Genomic DNA, 21,780 nt, shown 5'->3' with positions numbered 1-21,780 from the left:
TCTTCTGCAGGCTGGAGGCACCATCCAGTGCTGTGGACAGGATGTCTACACTTGACCAAAGCAGCATTACAGCTTGGGAGTTTATTTAGCTTGGTCACATAATCATTACAATACAAACCTTCAACTCTTCTGTATTTCTGTTTCAGGGAATGTACCACAGGGATAAGAGGATGGCCTGCATATGTTAACACCGGCCCACAAAAATGCAAGGTATTAAAGGAAACACACTGATAATATACCAAAAGGATAAAACAGTTTCACTGTAAATGATGCCTAAAGAGAAACTACATGTGCACTTTAGGAACAAAGGTAACACGTCTGAAGCGGGGAGACGAATGGGTTCCCATGAAGATGGGAGGCTACTTCCCTCAAAATACCATTTGAACAATGTTTTTGATTTAGCATTTTAAGACATTCAAAGAGTTGCTGATGACAGAGAAGTACAGCAGAACAATGCTCTTATCTTCAGCAAACTGTAAAGACTCAGAAACAACACGATTATAAATTCTGCCATATATTTTACACATATGAAGAGCAATTTTATTTTGCACTTGGAAGAGGTTCTGTCTCAGGTAAAATTTATCACTAATTAACACTCAAAATCACAACACATGTTTAAATCTAGCTACATATAGCATCCAAAAACTTCTGGATGTGCTTTAATAATTTTATAATAAAGCTCAATGGTGCACACTACTTTAACTGACTTCTTCTATGTAGGTTTTCTCTTTCCACCACAAACAAAGTGTTCATAAATGATTTTATAATGTGCTTTCAACATGAGAAACTCAGATGCTACTGCTGCACAAAATCAAATATTTGTATAAATTTAGTATGCAAACACAGCACTACATTGCCTCTACATCCCTCCATAACAGTCTACTTGTGATCCATCCTGGAAATGAATTATTCAATTTACAACAAGCTCAATTTCTACTTACATGTTTTTACAAGGAGGGTTGAGTATGTCATTTGCTATATAGGCACTGTAGGGAAGTAACATGCTTTAATAAATCCTGTACTCCTAAAGGTAGAGCTAATGACTCAGGACAAACATGGATAATAAGACTGGTTTTCATCCTCAATCGGTGACAGAGCAAGAAACATTGCAATTGAGAATTGGGAGATTTATAAAAATCTAGCACAGACATTGTGCAGTGCTTACTGCAGAAAGCCTTCCTACTTCCATTCAAATGCAGCTGCCAAAAGGTGATATAGTCTTACGCTTAGAAAACTAAATACAAAAATTAAAATATGCAATTATCATAAAATGTTCAAAATGTACAGCCAAGAATTCATCTAGTAATCAATAGACCCAAGGAGAACCTCAGTGATAAGTAGCCCAAACTGGCAAGCATGGATATAATAACCAAACTTTCCCTGCTTTATTAGTGTTTAGTGCACAAAACAAGATCAGAGAATCTGTCAATTTTTAAAACTAAGAGAAAACTCCATAAAGCGAAATAGAGAAAATAGATCAGAAAAGAACGCAAAGAACTGCAGAAATAATACTACTAGGATGGAAACTGATTCTCAGAAAAATGGTGGAGTAATGAAGGTGCACTATGTATCAGCTGCTAGGATATCACTCCCTGCTTCCTGTGGGTGGATCAAAAATACCCACATACACATTTTCCTTTAAACTGCAAAGAGGCACGCCAACTATAAACCCCTGGGCTTGAACAGAAAACCACCTGGAATCAGCAAGCCCCCAGCCAACTGCAACAGTCAAAAGGGCCTGTGTCAATTTGTCAGCTGCCAAGATAAAACAACCTCCGAAGCAACATCTTCTCCATAATCAGGTTTGAAATATTTCTGACAGGCTTCCTCCCACTTCCAGCCATCAAGGTCTGTGATGCTAACACTGACGGACTGGTTTGCCTGATGTACATCTGTAGTGTGACAACTCTGAGCTGTTTGGAAGACATGAGGAAACTGGAGCCTGAAACGTGGGCCAAGGCTCCCTGGGAGAGGTGGCAAGGGCTAGCTCTGCCAAGAGTATCCCCTAGTAGTGCTTACTGCAGGTTCTTCATCTTTTTCTCATCGCTTTATTTGAGAACTCTTCTAATTCTAAAGTTATAGTTTGTATTTTTGCAGGCCAACAGAAGATTGATCAAATCATGTATTAGGAATGGCTGGAATGTGAGTAGCTTTTAAACTGTGCCAACAACTTAGTTTACAGAACCATCATCCAGGCTCTCCAGCAAGGGCCATTTGTCACGCAATTTACTAAAGACAAAGTTCACCAAAATAGTGATGATTGTATTCACAGTAAAGACTTTGTTGTTCAGATTCATCAGGTTGTAGATAGTCCATGGGTCTATTTCAATTAAACTTCTACAAAACAAAACATTTTCTTTGGCAGCTTCTGAATCCTAGTGCAGACCTATCACAGAGGAATATTCACTAGGAGCAAACTACTTGCAATGCACATCTAATTCAGCCTATACAAAAACCTTCATATCTACCCTTGAATTTTGTCCCCCGAGAGCAGCTATTACATAATAAAGAAAAAATATTTGCCAAAACCAGAGCTCTTGGCACACGGAGACATTTTCAGTTTAGCTGTGGGTAAGCTTGTGACCTGTGAGTTGTAGCTAGGAAGTCTCCACCCATTCCAGAAGATGCAAAAAGTGAACTCTTCCTACTCTTTTCTCAAATGACAGTAGATAAAAAAAGGTGTATCTCTGACTGTCTAGGACACAGCCACAATTCAGACAGGCCAGAAAAATCTTCAGGTATTCTGAGCAGAGAACTTAAATGGAGACTTATTTGTTCATTGTCCTTAGGCCTTATGTGACCTGCCCAGGTGACAGCTTATCTTTAAGGAAGAACATCAAGCTGAAATAAACTTCCATTAGGGGAGAGATTTCCTGAGAGATTGAACAAACTATGTGAAAGAAGGCAAAGAATGTCAATTAGATCAGGATAAGATTCACAGCAGCAGAAAAGGGAAATGTCAAGATAGGACAAATACTTTGCATAATATTGCATCTCCTCCCTTAGGAAACACGAAAGCAAGGTGGAGAGAAAGGGCAACGCAACAGGAGAAGTTAATTTATGTCAGTGACAGCCTGTAAAGAAATGATTTAATAACAAAAGAACCTGAAGCTCGTTTCAGGAGTCTATCTGCCATCTTAACCTCCCTGCTCCTACAGACTGTTATTTCAGGCTCCTGTAAGTGCAAATCAAAACACAGGCTTTTGCACAGACATAGAGATACCACATTATCTCCAAATGTGTACTGGTTCCAGTAAACCTTTCTGGCCATTGGGTAATGTGAAGCCAGGGACTTGCAAAGAGCTTGGTCAAGTTCCCCAAAAGCCAGTAAAAAGACAGCAAAATTGAGAAAGGGACTGTAAACACAAAGTATCACTGAGGCTGGAAATCCTTTCAACCTCTGTACTACTCTTGGAATGATTTCTGATGATCAGGATAGGCAAGCTCCAATTCCCTCACCTGTTACATGAGAACTAATGCACTGCTAAGAATTCCCGAGACACAGCTGATATTTCAGGCCAGGAAGAATGCTCATATCAACTGATGTGGATGTTATTGTTTGCCTCTTGAAATCAGAACCTAAAGACTCCAACACCTGAAGTCAATCCAGACAGACAACTCACTAATAGAACCTCAGCATCCCCAAACACTTCAAATTGTTTACATTACAATGCAGTGGCAGCTACCTTTTTTCTTCCCATTGTGAGCTCTCCTCAGTGATACAGCATCACCTGAAGATAACTTTTCTACTGCACAGAAAATTGGAAAAGGCTTCTCTAGCCCTCTCAGGAAGATAGTTCTAGAGCCTAATTTTCTGCTTGCACCTTTTCAGAGAAGCAGAACAATTCTGGGTCATGATCCAAGTCACAAATGCATCATGAATGCTGGTAACACAATGTAATTCACTACAGCGGGACTGTGCAACTCTGAAGAGGCAATGGCAGTGTCATCAGTCTGGGGGGAAAAAAGAGCACAATGAAGAAACACTTGCAGGGGCAGAGGGTCTGTTCTGAAATGGTGACACATGCAACCCATGTTTATAGGCTATGTGCATACCAAGAATGAGGAAAAGGCTAAAGAATGCCCTACGCAGACACCACAAAGGAAAATGTTCTAGTCTCAAGTGATAGGATATGAATGCATCCAAAATCACATGTATATGACTGGCATTAAAACTAGCAAATCACTGGTACACTATATAAAAATGTTAGGTGAGGCTTTTTCTCACCTGTAGATTATCAAGCTTTACAGAAAAGATGGCGTATCTTCTTATGTTTTTCATTTTTTCATAGAATGGTTTGGGTTGGAAGAGACCCTTAAGCACCACCAGCTCTCCTGCCATGCCCTTAACCAGATTAGGCCCCTCAAAGCCCCATCCAACACAGCCCTGAACTCTCCCAGAGATGGGACATCCACAACTTCTCAGGGCAATCTGTTCCAGTGTCTCACCATGCTTGTTATACAGAACTTCTTCCCTATCTCCAGTCCAAACTTATTCTCTTTCAGTTTAAAACCACTCACCCTTGTCCTGTAACTAGAGACCTTGGGGAAGAGTCTCTCTCTCTCTTTCAAGTCCCATTTTTATACTTCAAGGTTGCAATGAAGTCTCTCCAGAGCCTTCCCCAGACTGAAAATTCAAATTCCCAGGGTTTCCTCACAGGAGAGGTGCTCCAGCCCTCTGATCATCTTGGCTTTGTCTGGACCTGCTCCAGCAGGTTCATCTTCTTCCTGTGCTGGGGGCCCCAGAGCTGGATGCTCCAGGTGGGGTTTCTCCAGAGCTAAAGAGAGGGGAGAATCTCCTCCCTCAAAGAATCTCCTCCCTCAACCTTATCAGTCTATAATTAAAAGTCTCAAAGGGCGTGACAAAGGTATCTGACTGTTACACTAAGATCCCTAACCTGGAGATACAGTATTTTAGGTCAAAATTAGGAAACACAGTTCTATGTTTAATTACATACATGGAATCAGAGTTATTTTTATGCTTATGATTGAAGGAAAGAAATTCTAGTTCTTTCAATATACATACAGACACAGCAGGCCATGGGATAGCTGTTTATGTTCATTATTATGTCTCAAAAGTTCCAGGCAGAATACAAAATTATAGTATCTCAGAGCACACAGGTACAAATACCAACACAAACAAGCCATTTTCCATCATCTGTGTATAGATCAATCACTAGAGATCTTTTCAAAACCATCTCAGCAGGCTAACAAGTATATTTTAAATGATTTATTTTCTAAACATAGACCTGTTTTATATAAACAAGAAATCAGCATTGCAAGACAAAATGTAGTAAGAATCTGTACTTTTGCCCAAAACTAATCAGGCAAGCAAAACAAAAAGTCTTGCAGTTAAAAGTCAGTAGAAAAAGTATAAGAAGGACTGAAAAAGTAATTAAGACTTCTCAAAGTGTCACTCTCACATGACAGTCTCCTATTTATCTACAGCTCTTGAGTTTTTAAAGTATTTTTTATCTCACTATGTACATTGCTGAAACGACAAAGAGAGTGCAAATTTCTGCATTATCTTCTACTCAGTTGAACTGATTACACTGCAGAGAAGGAAAAGAAATAGACATGAAAAGAAAGACAAAGACAAGAGATCTGGCTCCGTGTAAACTTGTTTGGATCCCAGAAAAAATTCCTAGAACAGATGTTAAGACATGGAAAAAGCACAGGCCAGACTTGGGACTTAGGCATGTAATTTAACTGCCTCCAGTAACATATTACAGGGAGAAAGCACCGAGTCTGACATAACTTGGATTGCCAGCAGGACCAGATGGTTTGCTTAAATCACAAGCTAATAAACCTTTACACAAAATAAGAGGGAAATGAGTTATGGTTTCATCATAGCCCCATTTCTGTTAAAGCAGTAGGGTGGCTTTAAGGTACACTCTTAAAGACTATATCCAAGACACTTCACTAAACTCTTGGCTATTCTGAATTAAGGGAAAAAACTTCAAATTCCTATAGATATTGGGAAAACTGTCAGGCATAGCTTCTTTAGAGCTAAAAATATCAGAGGAAAAGGAGAGAAGTCAGTAAACAATAACAAGAAAAAAATCTTCCTGTCCCTCAGTAAAATTATACTGTAAAGTCTGATTTGTAAGGTAAGGACAGCCCTCAACCACAGAACAGCAGAAAGCTCTGCCCCACTGACAGCAGAGGGGTTTAAAGCAGGATGGCTCTGTCCCACCACACAGGCTGGAGCTCTGGCTTCAATTCAAGCCCCTCTTATTCAGCACCAGTGCACAGGATGCAGTAATTGAGATGTTTCTATGTATCTCTTCTACCTGCATCTCAAAGGGGATGCCAGACATGCAGCACCCTTTTGCCAACGTCAGCCGTGTACAGCATTAGAGGACTGTGGCAGACTGCACATGGAGAAGGAGTTCTGTTTGCAGCAAAGAGGGCAGTTAGCATTGAAGCTGTGAAAATGGCTGGTGGGTTATCAGCTCTCCAGAGAAAGGCAGGATCTTTTGATCATCTGTAATATACAGCAGTAATTTTAGGGATGAACTTTGTCTTTACATTACTGTGTGGCTTTCTTAAATCTTTGTGCCTTTGTTTTTTTGGTTGTTTGGATTTTGTACATTCAGCATCCCTGATAAAATAAGAGTGTCTTGGCGGCTTAACAGAACTGGTGCCACTGTTCCATTCTTACCTTATTAAATGGGAAAAAGGAGAGGAACAAGATAGAGAGAACAAAAGCTCATGGTCTAAAAACCTACAGGATGATGCAGATGAATGCAATTTTTCTTATCACTGTGAAACCGAGATATTTAGACAGCTGATGTCTCTTATTTCCATAAGCTGGTCTCCCAACAAAAACTTCATTATAAAAAGAGCATCTGATAATAAAAAGGAGTTAATGCTCTGTATTGCTCCCTGCTGTCTTCACTGATGGCTCTAGGCAAGGAAGAGCACTGATGAGACTGACCAGACATCAGACATTACCATGTTCCTCCTGCAGAAGCCACACAAACATCAACAAAGAAGTCTCTGTCAAGAGGTTTTTTACTTCAGTATTCATCAAATTTTTTTTGCTCATACTCTGAGAGCGCTGAGTTTTTGTATGAGGAAAGAGGAATCAGGATTCACAGATGTCTGGAAAAGAGAAAACTCCTAAGCTTTCAGGACTCAGTAAGTCACAGCTGTGTCCTGTTAGGATGTTTGGAGGTAGCTTTGACATTTGTATCTCCTAAACGTGGGCTATAACCTACATAAATAAGCAACAGCCTACTGCTGGGACAAGAGCTCTTGAGAAGGAAACAATAATTGCCTCTGCCTAACACAAATAAAATATTTGAGTCAGGCCTTGAAAAAAAGTAAGTGAAAACTGAATTCTGATTTCTACTGAGGAAAAGAAATCTGTTTTAGTCACTGGTATCTGAAGAGTGTAACAACTTACAATTCTATTTCCACATTTTCCTCAAGCGAAACCATTACCCAATGAAACATTCTCATTATGCTTTTTAATCCACATAACCATACCAAAGGAAGCTGTCCTATTTTACTTTACATGGTCTCAGGAAACTGTCTTGTGTTGATCTTCCAGGACTAGCAATTCCCAATCCTTGGTAATACAGCAGCAATCACTAGGAATAATAATCTATCTTGAAAATCTTGGATTGTGATCACCATTTAAAAATCTCTACGGAGGCAGAGACCATAGAATGCAGCACGAGGCACATCCTGCGCAGCGCTGCACATGTTGCGCTCATTTGGCACAATTTATCACATCCAAACAAAATTCTCTACATCTATGATTAAATCATGATATTCCCAGCCACAACTCTAAACATGGCCATCTTCAAAATAAATTGCCCTTTCTTAGGTTGCATCTACTGCTGCTAAGGGAGAAGTGAGACTAACAGCCGAAGGATTTCAGCAGGTTTTTACCAGCTTTCTGCAGACCATGCTGATTTCCATTATGCTGCATTTTAGACAGTTTCAGGTTAAATAGGATATGTCACTATGGCAGACAGTTTAGACCTAACTGAATAATATTCAAAGTAAATATTTAATGCTGTGCTACACAGCACAGCAAAGACTGTCAATTTATATAGCACAGATTGATTTTCCAAAGAGAAAAATTCTGGTATGATGTATTAACTCGCTACAAGCAGTGAAAAACGTTATGCTGATTCCATATACAACTTTAACACTCTTTTCCCAAAAGACATTAAGTATCACGAACATAAATAAATGAAAGCACATGCACTGCCATGTGAAGGCTGAACATGTGGCAACTGAAGAAGCACAGTCTCATTGGCAGATTCAGGAAAGTTTCCACCTCTACAAACTTGTGGAAGCAGATCTTCAGCATTGTAGTTAACAGAACGCAAGTAGCAGAACCTAACGACAAGAAATAAAAAGAACTTCCACTATTTGGAGCCAACTGAATTCAGGCTGAAATGCAGTGAAGGGTTTGAAGGAATCCAATGGTAAACAGCAGTACAGGGAAGTTGGGAAGTTTTTGTGTGAGTAGGAAATACTTCAAATGAAGAGGCATCCTCAATTTAATGAACCTCAGGCTTGTCAGTCTTCTGTCTTTTTCTATATAGGAGAATGCTATGGAAAGGAAAACTATTTATTTTCTTGCACTTCATGGATTTGAAGAAAAAATCAATTATGTCAGAAAAAGAACACATATGAATCTAGTGTTCAAGTCTAATGAGTTTTTCTAATACTTTAACCTACATATTATTGAATCACACTTGCATTTAAGATTACAGAGAATGCAACTGGAAAAGGAATTTAAAATTAAAAAAGCACAGGACTAGCTTAAACAGATATTAACACAAGTTATTTGCGTGGGTCCTCACAATTACAAGCCAGTATTAATGTAACCAAGTCTGCAAGAATTTGATTTTCTTTTGAGCCACAACAAATAAAATGCTGTCTAGAGGTAGGTGCACAAGAAAATAATATAACAGGCAGAGAGATGCCAAGATAGAGCTTTATCTGGGATACCTGACTTAGCAAAAGGCGCAACGGGAAATCGGTATTTATCTATTAAACAATAAAAAGGGATAAAAATACAGACAAAATGATCTTAAAATCAGCACTTGCACCAAATTTATATATATAACAGTTTCCATCAGTATTTCTCATTTCATTAAATGAAAAGGTGAGTTACACAGAGAAATGCTCAATGGCTATTTTGCACAGAGCTTAATTATACTTTCAGTGTCCCTGGTTCTCCTGAGTGTCATCAAATTTTGACTACTTTGCAACCTTAAATGAGAGCAACAAATTAAACAAAAACAAAGTCATCGTCCCTGAAGGAATTTAAAAGACAGGTAGATGTGGTGCTTAGGGACATGGTTCAGTGGTGGGCTTGGCAGTATCAGCTTAATGGCTGGACTCAATGATCTTAGATGTCTTTTCCAACCTAAACAGTTCCATGATTCTAAAATATTATAAAGGTGTTTTTTTGTCTAGGATGTTAGAAAAAGATCTCTGCCTCAAAGTTGTTAGGCATGATTTCCTATTCATTTCTCTCTCTGTTCATTTTTCCCATCTGGACATAAAAAATCCCCAGCTCAGCACACTGAACACAGCTAAGACAGAAAAAATTCCACTCTTCCACCTCTTAAAAGGTACATTATTGAATGCACAGGGAATTACATACCAAATTACCTCTCCCTTGCAGGGAGTGTGACTCAGTACAAATCTGTGTATTTTTAAAGGAAAAGGTTATGTAATCCATTTAAATATCTGGGGAAAAGAAGTAACATCAGGGAGATGCAATGCTCCTAAAAATTACTGCAAACATATTCACTGACAGGGCCCAGTGAACTTCAGTTACCCAAAATGCTTTCTCCAACCAAAGCAGAACAATCAGACAGAAGAATAAAGTAAATCTCTTGGAAAACAATGGTAAGATTATACTTTGGGCTGACACTGACATAAAAAGCTCCTAAAAATTTTTATCAGTAAAACAAAGTAAAATATACATTTTTAGCACAGAATTTTACTTAATATGAAATAAGTGCTCAATTTACTTTGCACATGTACATATATACACACACTCAAAAGCCAAAATGATTTTGGCACACTTTTATAGAAAAGAGCTTTTCAGCAGATTTTCAAGGGAAGTTCAGCCAAAGAAATGTAAACTCCCACAAAAAAAATCTTAAAAAAACCTCCAGCACCTTCACCCGCAAGCCATACCTTGGATTACTGCCTTGATCCCCTATATCTAAGTTTATCAAATTTCTCACTAGGAGATACAGAAGAAGAGACAAAAACATTCATTAAAAGCAAGCTGTCCAGCAAGTATTACAGAGCAGTCAGAACCCTGACGTTTCTGTGGCGCTCAGAAAACATCTACAGACAATTAGTTCCTGAGAAATTCCACTTTATATTTTTCATTCATAGGGACCTGCAGAGATTATCTTAGTGTGTCAAAATTTGTGCTGTAAAATAATTCCAATTACTTCTCAACATATGTGAGAAAATATTACAGATCTATTTCAGTAACAGAATCCTCAGCAAATAAAGATACGTGTTTTCATTTATCTGGCATTTTTAGAAGGCACTTGATAGGACAGCATCCAATAAATGATAAATCCATTGTAAATGTCGTTTCTATTCTATTCTTACAATGAATTGTACCCTAAATAGCATTTGCTAGAAAGTTAAAACCAGAACGGTGTTCTGACAGAAGTGCAAATGACAGATACAATTCAAAACTTAGTGAGGATTTCAGTACAGTAAATTACAGATAAGACAAAAGGCTGTTGGAGGCTCTACTCTACATTCAAACCCTTGCAGACCTTGTATTTACAGTAGGGAAACAGGAGAGAACTGTGAAGCTGTGAAGGAGGTTCTGGCTGAGTTATTAACCTACTTCATCTTTATTTTTCTTTAACAAACAGATAACAATTCTGAAGTAGGCATATGTGATATAGAATTTCAGGAGTCTTGTTATCAACATATTTTACATGTAATGTGTACCTGAAATAATATTACATCCTGCTGAAATAATCTATTGAGACAGTGGGAGAAAAGAATGAGCGTAAGAAAATACATTTAAACAATACATTACTTTTACAATGTTCGGTCTTTTGTATTTTCCTTAAAAAAAGGAAAATAGAACAATCTGGCCTGTGTAGGATAAAAAGACACAGTGTATGAATAGAGATACAGCTATTTATAGGTCGACATACTTAACCTCATTTAAAATGTCCCTCTGCGAACCATAACTTCAAAAAAAGTTGATGGAAGGTGCCAAGATCAGACTGCCAACTTAAAGATTTCACTTTAAGTAGCTATTTAAGGAAGGAAGGAATGACGAGGTAATGGTCATTATTTTATGTGTTTATTTGCCATTAGATTTTATGGCAAAGAGTTAAATTTTAGCTGATACTATACAAAGAGTGCATTTAAGCAGGAGTTGATATTCGTGAGAGAACAGAGCTGCACTACTATCAGCAGGAATGTTATTTAAATTTCTAAAATCTTCTGCTTTTCAAATTTGTAGGAAATAAAATAAGCTAGAGAAATGTATGTTGTGGTCAGGCAATGCACTGTCTCACTCAAAGAAAGAGGAGCCCATTGTAAAGGCTGCAATAAGTTTCTGGTAAAAATATTTTTAGTAATAATACTAAGCAACTCCTGCCTTCTCAGTCCTGCCCACACAGGTCAACACTTCCTCAGATCTACCTCAAATTGTGCATGGGGATTCATGAACCAGGGCAGTGAAGTGCTCCACATGAAAAAATCCCTTCAAGAAATACGACAGTTGTTACCATGAACTGCTCCAGGTCACTGCTCCATTTCACAACACAGCCCCAGAACAACCTCAGCTGGGGAAACAGATGGGATGAGCACTCAAGTACGGGGATGAAAGTGAGCAAGGAAAAGGAGAGTATGAAGTGTCTTAGGTCAGAAAACATTTGTGAACTATGACCTCCAATAAGGAAGGCTAAAAGTGCCAGTCATACTACTACTGTGCTCCTTGAGACAAGAACCTGTTGCTAATTACTGATGGACACTGAGTCACAGAACCTAAACTTGTGTTTCACTTTATTTCACAAAAAGGATCCCACTCTTTCAGGAAGATCAAAGCAAGTTTCCAGCATTGTCCAGGGAATGGTGCTGATTCGGGCTCAATTCATACAAAGGATAACCTGCTGTTTCCTGCTGCAGGAGAAGGGATGGTAAGATGCACCAAGAGGGTGAAAGGGTTTGTGAACAAGACAGGGCCTCTTTTCAAAGAAAACCTCCAACAGTTTTTCTTAGGGAGCAAAACTACTGCTGTATTTCTGAGCAGGGGAAAACTTCTATGCAATTCTATTTTTCTCCCCCAGAGGAACATGATGACAGCTTTTCTAAAATAAACTCAGATTTGGTTAATGCAGAAACAGTGCCTGAATCTACACTAACCATGTCTAATAAAAAAACCTTTATGATAAAAGTGTTTATTTGAGAAATCCTACCTTCAGCCTTATGGGAGCACTAACAAAGAAGTCTGCATGCACCTTCTGACCTTCCACACAGAGGGCTGAACCGGTGGGCCCAGCCACAGCATTAAATAACCCCACAGCTGTGACGAATTCACAACGGTATCTACATAGAGGATTCAGCAGGTGCACCATCAAAACCAGGTGACTATTATTAGAAAGAAAGGCTTGAAAGTTCTTCAAGCCTTCCCATCTATGCAAGACTGCTTCATCTGCTTTCTGCATGGCAAGGTTTCTGCTATACAGATCAGTAGGGATGATAAAACTATGCCCAATTCAATGGGGGCACTGCTCCCAGCAGGAAATTCCTGATTTTATTTTTAGGAAAGATGAAATAAAGACCAGGTCTAAAATGGTGAAATAAACAGAAAGCTTTAGTCAGTAGTCTTGCATACACAGAATGTGTATTTAACAGTTACCCACTGTCACAGTGGGTACACACTGACAGGATATTTTCAAACACTGGATTAAAGAGAGCAACATTTTAATTTGTAAGGGATATATAAGAACCGTGAAATCCAGGGTGGCTTTGTGGACACTGTATTTCAAATCTGAAGCCTATAAAATAGCACAACACCACATGAGATGATGGAGGGCAGGATTACACAAGACCAGGCTACAGCAACAACACAAAATACTGGGGCAGAGGCACACACAAATGAGATGTCCTCATACCTTGAACCACCTAAAGCCAAAATGGTTGACCTCATGCACTGATTCATTAAAAAGCTTCAGACAGGCAGTGAAGTGGCAGAATGGTAGAAAACAAGATAAACAAGAGAGGAAAGAAAAAGCATGCAATTAAAAGCAAATTACAGTCAGTTTGAACAACATCAACATTTTGAAAATCACACATTATCACTCACACTTGGTCTAAGACTATTAATAACCTATTATATGGTTTGTGAAAGGCAATGGATTTGTCATTGACAGTATATAGAACATGTAGTGTTGCATTTTATAACTCTAATATTACCTGTGTTTGTCTTTCAATATTCTACAAAGAACTTCCACAGGACATAATAAAACAAAGAGGGCATTCTTTGAAAGCAATTGAAGGAATAGGCACTGAAAAACATTTGAAGGGAAGTCTCCTCTGCACCTTGGAAAAACTGCTACTTGCCACCACTCTAAATACACCTGACTGTATTTAACTGATACCAGAACAAAATCCTGTTGGACAAAGTGGGGCACAGCAGGTCTCTCGGTGCTGACTAGAACAAGAGGCTGCAGATCCTTTTCTGCTGTGCTGACTTGTTGCTCATATTTTAAAATCCATAATTGCTCTGAGGTGGCAGTTTAGTTCTGTTGCAGTAAGCCACTGCTGTCATAGGTGTCAACTCTTTTCTCTTCCAATACTGCTGCTCTCATTCCATTCTCCTTTTTCCTCCTCACTGCTACATCCAAATTGATTTCTTTTTTTATGCTTTTTATGTTATCTACCGTATTCCACCAACCTTTGCCCACAAATCTTACTTGTCTTGGCTCTCTTCCTCTCTTCTCAATCTCTCTCTTGAGCCTGATGGTTTATTGATCTTCTGGCTGTTCATTTCCCTGCCTTGCCTCATTTTTAAGATGTTACACCCAATTCCAACAATCTATTTTTTTATGTATATATGCATATAATATATATTTATAATTATATATTTTTTATATTCTTTGAGCACCAGCTTCTAGGTACTCATAGAATATAAAAATGACCACTTTGTCTTGTAACTAATTAAATAAAACATTATAACATCCTAGGCATCAAATCCCATACCAGCTTGATTACTTTTGTGCCTCATCATAGAACTCAATGCTTTGTCAGGTATATTTTCCTTTCAAGGAGATGTTATCTTCGAAGCGGCATTCACTACCCAGTTAACATTTCTATTTCATGCAATTTTTTCAAAGGCTACAAGAAGTTTGAAAATAATGCATTCTTGAAAGTGAGTTCCATCCCACTGTCTATGACCATAAAATACAGCAACCAGAATTATCCTCAACACATCTATCAGCAAACAGCTGAGCTGTAGTTCATAGAGAAACAATTGCTATTTTCAGGAAAACGTAGGTTTCTACTTCTTTTTTATTGAAGTCTGTGATACAAGAATACATTATAAGAAAAACCTCTTAAAATGTTTTAAAGTGCACGTGGTCAGAAGTGTTAAGTGAATAACAAAGACAAGGAGATTCCTCCATTGAAATGCAACTAACCAAATGCTCCTGTTTGCTAATTACTGTCCTTCACAAGCTTTATCAAAATCTCATGGATTTATTCATAACTTTGTGTATGCTCTCTTGATGATTAATTACTTACCTGAGCTAAAATCAGGCATGTCCATGATTCTTCAGAGTATCAGTGGCACAAAATCAATTAATGCATCAAAGTTTCTACTTGTGGCTTCAGTACATAAGTGTGTATTTTCTGTGTGCATGCTTGGCTCAAGTTAAGGGATTTGTCTTTTGAACCAGTTGTTTTGCAAGTGCAAGGAGACTGTGGTCCATAAACACAACCAGGTTAAAAAAGCCCATTGCCTTTCAAATAAATTCAATGAACAAGACAGTAAATCTAAGTATACCTTACACACAGGGAGGCAGCTTTGACAAGCAAGACAGATCAGAAGAGTTACTACTTAAACCAATATTTCAAAAGCTCAGGACACCTTGTATTTTGCTTTTAATTTCAAGAAAATCTTACCTATGAAATACAACTTACTACGAAGGCTTTGCAGATTTTATGAGTTCTGTTACCTAACAGTGGCACAGACATAGAGGATCATCAAAGAAAGCCAGCTGTGTTTCACGCAGGAAAGCAGGGAAATTAGTACTTTACTGTCTGGTTACTTTCCTAGGAGGGCTACCAGTGACTTTACAAGATTGCAGACCTGTTTCTCAGCATTGATCCTGGCTGACTCCTCTTGTGCTAGCACCATTTCCCGCTCTGCAGTTATCTGAACACTTTCTCTGAGTGCCTCTTCCAATTCTTCAATCCGATCATCCTTTTTACGCAGATTGTCCTGGAAAATGACGGGAGACGAGGTGAAGATGACTTGTTTGGAAGTACAGCCTTTTAACCAACCAAGTTCTAAGCCAACCAAAATGTGTTTCTCCCTCCCAAGGTGCAATTGCAGGCCAATAATCTTCATAGAAAGGAAAGAATGATGAAGGGATGCAGGAGTAAGAGGAAGATTGCAGTAAAGAGAAGGAGAAAGCCGGCAAAGCAGGACCTCAAAGCAAGAGTGCTTGTCTGGTGTGGCTACACCACAGTCCTGCCAGATTATACAGCACAGAGAAGCAAGGATTGTTGGAAAATAAGGGTTAGTAAGCAGCTCTGAAGAAGCAGAGAAGCCAGAAGTGGCAGGAAGGTAGCAGGCAATCAGAATTGCCCGTTGGCTCGCACATCCAGCAGCAGGAGTGATAAGAAGGGGAACAGAGCACTGCACTTTGGAATTTACATTTCCAGGTTGAGAGGGAGAAAAGCAAACATTGACCCAACAGTCTTCCACTGTTCAAATTAAGTCTTAAAGGAAGTTTTATACCCAAGGCCCACTAGGAAATATGAAGGATTCATCTGGGCTATCTGAATCTCAGACATTCAAGTATTAAGACTCCCTAAAAACTTATTCTTTGATTCAGAGCACCTTCATAGCTGTGCATTCAGATGTGCCTCTTATGTTCAGACGACTGAAGAAAACTTACTGCTCCTCAAAAAAATATGTTTTATTGGTTTATACAAGCAGCATAACTTAAAAAATATATATATACAAATTAATGGTATTGTTATTTGTAAAGGAGACTCTCCTAACTTTAATCTTGCAAGGAAAATAAGTGTGTCTCTCCTGCTTCTGCAGAAGCAGCTTCACAGAAGGCTTCAAAGCAGGCTGTGCATACATGAATGCCCAGGACCATAGCTGCCTAACAAATCCACCAAAATGGAGCAGCTTGATGGAAGGTATCTGCATTTCTTGTCTTGCAGATTGGTTTAGATCATAGGGTTCCAATGAGATATTAATGCACACTGAAGCCAATATATGGCTTTTTAGCCAGCTCAGCAGCAGTGGAATCAAAAATGCTTTTATTTGTTGGCATTTTGCTCTTTGTCAGATGTACCCCTTTGGCTTCTGTCCTTTAGTATTTAGGATTGTAATTTTCCACTTACATTCAGAGAGTTTTGTACCATATAAAGAAAAAGGAAAAAGAAGACTGACTTGGAAAAAAATTGTCCTTGCAACCTTCATAATGAAAAGATTAGTCACTGGAGTTTAACAAATGAATCTGACTTATTCCTTGATTCCTGCTTTCTAGGACTGTATCCCCAAAGACAGTTGTATGAAAACCATTTCTGACAGTCTCAAAACTGCCACTTTCAATGAGAGTGTTCAAGCAGAGATGAAAACTTTGTATCAGACTAGTGCAGGACATCTGGCACCACTGCCCTGGTAAAGAGCAAAGCTGGTGCTCAGCCACCAGCACAGGCAGCAGGAGTTGTTAGGCTTTGCAAGCAGGGCAGCTTCCTGCTGATGGTTACACTGCAACATGGATTCACAGGGCAAGGAATTGGTGTTTTCTCAAGAAACAAATGGAGAGATCTACATTTCAAAAATAGGAGTTGCTTAATATGCTTTCGTATTTTCAGAATCTTTTAAGAACACTGGTAACATCTTCCAAAACTACTTTATGGTTATCATAAGCGTAAATGAAGTCTCATCAAAACGATGAATAACAAGGTTACAAAAAGTTGTGCAAGGACTAGTAACCATTTCAGATATAGGAAATAGTTATTTGCCTATCTGCATTACAGAGTAATTATGAACCTTACTCCTTGATACATCATTCATGGACAGTCAGGTGTAGTTCTCTGTGTCAATTAACAGAAGTGGGAATTGTACATCTGAATGGCAGCATTTAAAATGGAAACTCCTTTAAAATAATAATGCAGAATTAAACATTCTAACACATAGGTATATCCACTCTTCATTCCAGGCAAGCATTTCAGAGGTGAATTCAACACTTAAACATGACACTATATAGTGCTCTATTCAGACAGGAGAACGCTTGAGAGACAGGAGGAGGAAGAACAACTGGTGATGCCAAAGATACAGTGTCACATTACCTGCATTTGAAACATCTATATTCATATATAATTACTTTTCCTGAAATAATACATAAACTTTTACATATATGGTAGAGGGTTACAAGTTAAAAATCCAGGCTGACTTAGAATGAATTGCTAGAATGGTGAACTTTAACATGAATAACCCACCCATAAGAAAAGCCTGAGTATAAGTTTTTCCTTTCTGTCTCAGTCAAACCTATTTAAAAGATGTGCAATTTTACGCTTCTAACAGTGTCATGATGTGTGCAACCACCTGACAAAACCATACAAATGACTGGCAGGAGCAGCAAGTTAGTCAGGTTTCACCTCCATTAGTGCAGCTTATGTCTCAAAACACTCAAAGAATTATTTTGTTTCTAGCTCATTGATTCGTGACTGATTAGTATTTGAATGACTTTTTAAAAAAATATAAGCTGCTGTCTCGTATTAGTAGATAAAATTGAAGTGAACCTTTTGACACACCAGCACGTTCTTCCAACTGTTTGCCTCTGAACTCTAAAACATGACAGGCTCATGCTGACCTGTGCTGCTGCTGCTGCTTTCCTCCATTTAATCACATGAAGTATCACCTTTATTGTGATAAGATTTAAACTCTGGAAAAAAATCTTCTATCAATTTTAACTACAGTTGTAACATGTTTCCTACAGTGACTCTTCCTCTGAAGCAATCATACCTTTGAGAAGCACACCGATAGCAAATCTTCCTGTATTTTGATAAAATATCAGAATGATAAACAGTGACAGCCTTCCTTCAGGAATCTTATACAGATGGCTACTCAGAAAGAACAAATTACTTACCTGTACAATAACTGCATTCTTCAAGGTGTATTATCTACCCAAATACCTCTGTTACCCTCCTTCCCTTACCCTCCTGCATCCCATGTGCATGAGATTGCACAGCAGAGATGGAACTAGACTGGGATAGAGGAGACAGCTCTGCCTTTATGCTCACTGGTGGCAGCACACAGAAAATAAAAAACCCATTCAACACTGTGGGAGTGCCAAGAGTTCAGGCACAATAAAATATTTTGCTACCTTTGCTGTGATCCAGTTGCTGATTCATATGCAAAACTAATTCCATCCATGCCTGTCTGAAAGCCTGGAAGGAAAAGGTGATGTGACTGATGCATATTTCTGGGCTTTTCCTTTCATTTCAGGAAGGAAGTGGTGGGATGGCCAAGTGATGCATATTAAAATGATGTATCAATTTAATCTATCCTGTATTCATGTGATGTGTAATCTGCCATGAAGTTTTATGCAACTGCATGAAATAGGATACATGCTTTCACCAAGGCATTTAGGTTCAATTAAATCTGAGATATCCTGGCAAACTTCATAACCGTGTCTTGAACGACACTCACAAAGACCTTTATGGCCTAATTTCACTCTTGGAATTAAGGTGGATTTCTCTAGTAAGCTCTTGGGAAAGATTAGTTAAGAGTTTGAGAAAGCAATGAAATGATTCTTTTAAATGCTGAAAGTATTTCTAGGAGTAGAGAATCACCTAGGTAGGGAAAGAATTTTATCATATAGCCCTGTAAATAATGCAATAGCACATTTTACCTGTGTACTTTTATAGACCAGATGAGAAGAATGCAATACTGGAAGTGTTTTGCACTAGGAATCAATTACTTTTTAAACAGTGAAATCATCATTACAAGCCTTATGCCTGTGAACTACTGCTTTTGCTTATCATGTATTTCCTCAAGAAGCCATGAGGTAGATAAAGAACTCAGTGACCTCAGTCCATTCTAGATGGAGTAAAACTCTCCCTAGAAAGGAAACCCCTCCTTTGTGAACTGACCTTCCACTGGGTGAGTGGAACGTCGGAACTCAGCACTGTCAGCTGCCTCAAGTACTACTTAAAGCTTCCTCATGGATACAACCGTTTAGATCTTGAGACAACAAATTCTTCAACAACATTTAGAGACAGTCCATCCACAATTGTTAAGATTTTTTTCCCAGTAAAAATATGAGGGCCTGATTAACTGTAACTCTAAGTGCATGATGATTAATTAATTAACATGAAAAATTGAAATCTTCTTCAAAGACTTCTCAAAATCTTCCATAAAGTTCCCTTGCTTCCTCTTTTTGGCCATAACCAGGACCAAATATGAAGAAGAAAAATTTTCTACTTATAGTCAGCCCATTACTGAGGACTTCTGGTTTGCAATCTCAGGAATCTACCAAAAGATGGCAAAAGACTCTCACAATTATTTAAGGTGGGTTTCTGTGAACCCAGAAGGAAAGATGCTATTTCAAATACCTACTCTTCACAGAAGACAATTGGTGAAAATAAATCAGTTAGTTAAATAATGTCTGTTTTTCTCTGAAAAATATCTGTAAAAACCTGCATGTTTTCCTAAGAAGGTTCTAAGACAATATACAATGTGGTGCTACCAAAAGGAGGTATTACAGTTTCATTTGATTTCAGGAGCAAACAATCATAGGGCCTTAAAGCTCAGGTGAGCTTGGTGGATCTCACTCATTCAGTTCCACATGCTGATAAACTACTTCAAGTCTCTGGACAAGAAAAGCACACAAAATTGTCACCCATAAATGGGGAAATACCTCTTACACTGATGAGACAATACTTTGACTTTTGGGGTTTTCAAGAATATACATCAGGTAAATGCTGAAGGCCAGAACCCATGGTACAAAACCCAAATGGTAGTTATGACAGAATCTAGCTCAAAAGGAGTGTTTGGGGTCCTTCTGCAACTCATCAAAAGTAACAGATGTCCACAAAAAAAAATCATTTAATTAATTACCATTTCCTGAAGAAAGTGGCAATATAAAAAAACCCCAAACCTCCAAAAACATATTTGCTTGAAAATTGGAATGAAAGAAAAGTTTATGAACTCCTGAAGATGGAAATACCTTTAGGGTAGAGTATAGCAAGATGTAGCATAAACCCCAAATAAACACAGATCCAACACTAAAGACTCCGAAAGTAACAGAGAGATGAACTACCATGCAAAGCTGCTACAAGATATATTGTTGGGCAGTTACAAGCAATGGAGTTACAATAACCATGGATGCTAAGGCCATCCCGGTGCTCTCAATTGGTAAAATTAAAGACCTAATGTACTGGAGGTTATCTGTGATGGAGAAATCTCTGGCTCTTAGGCAGAAGCTGAGTATATCCAAGTATTAGGTTTATCTGAAGTCTGTTTCTCACAGAGCGAAATGAAGAGGGCTTTTTGTAAGCACAGCAACAGCAGATGTAATTATCAGGAGTTGCTGAATGAAAGGAGCAGTCTGAGAGCTACAAGGCACAAACTGCCAAGCAGGAGCTCCTTGATCAACATTTCCTCATCTTTGGAGATCAGACCTGAGATACGCGACGATTATGTCATTAGAAAAACATATGTCAGCATCTGGAAGGTTATATCTGCCAAATAAGACACATGGATTGCAATTCAAGCCTGACAAGTTACATGAATACAGAAAATAACTACAAGAGACAAAAGGAGAAAGACTGCAGTAGAAGAATTTAATTCCAGTAGGAGTTGAGAGGGAAGTGCAACCAAAGCTGGCCACGGCACTGCATATGCTGTATTGAAAACATGAGGAATGGCAGAAGGTGATGATTACATTTTTCTGAGAATAGCACAGTGGTAAAAGAGGATATGTGTACATCCAGAGTCTGTGTGCACTTATGGATCATCAGTTGCAGGAAGAACAAAAATATATTTATAGTGAAAAGAAAAAATGGATAAATATTATTTCTAGACATGATAGGTTCAATATAAACAGCCCATTAACATTAGCATGGTGAAAAAAACCTGTAAAGAAACTAACACTTCATGAGAAATGGCCAGGGAAATTGTCTTTTTAAGTAGAAAGGTAGAAAATGGAGTGATGTTTCAACTACACTGTCCCTGGAGTATAGTTTCAACTACACTGTCACTTGAAGATACTCAAGAGTGATGCAGGACTATGAATGATGCTGCCAACAAAAATATGAGCTTTTCTGTACGTGGGAAGGATGCACACAAAAATATATTTACATGGGAAAAAATCCACTCAAACCCATGAAAGTTGGAAAAGAAATGTATCAACTCTAGTGCTAGAGCGCAACAGAAAATAACCAGATAGATAAAAATTACTTCAAATTGATCTAATTTAAATGAAAGGGAAGTGAAATGGGAGGGGGAAAAAAACCTAGTGAAAACTTAATGAAAAGAACGGCTTAATCTTTCAC

General features: G+C 38.4%; 1 protein-coding gene across 12 annotated transcripts in view; it reads right to left on the bottom strand.

The window, feature by feature from the left end:
- ERC1 (ELKS/RAB6-interacting/CAST family member 1) overlaps window positions 1-21,780 on the bottom strand; it is a 278,983-nt gene that overhangs the window by 98,849 nt on the left and 158,354 nt on the right. For 7 of the 12 annotated variants that reach the window (XM_068191757.1, XM_068191759.1, XM_068191760.1 and 4 more), the window contains one exon: window positions 15,344-15,475. The exons of the other annotated variants lie outside the window; for them this stretch is intronic. In XM_068191757.1, the coding sequence (XP_068047858.1) occupies window positions 15,344-15,475 (132 nt within the window). The remainder of the gene's footprint in view (window positions 1-15,343; window positions 15,476-21,780) is intronic. 12 annotated transcript variants of the gene reach the window in all.

The sequence above is a fragment of the Anomalospiza imberbis genome, chromosome 5, assembly GCF_031753505.1.
Source record: "Anomalospiza imberbis isolate Cuckoo-Finch-1a 21T00152 chromosome 5, ASM3175350v1, whole genome shotgun sequence".
Classification (NCBI taxonomy): Eukaryota; Metazoa; Chordata; class Aves; order Passeriformes; family Viduidae; genus Anomalospiza; species Anomalospiza imberbis.
This window is presented reverse-complemented; position numbering and strand designations above follow the sequence as displayed.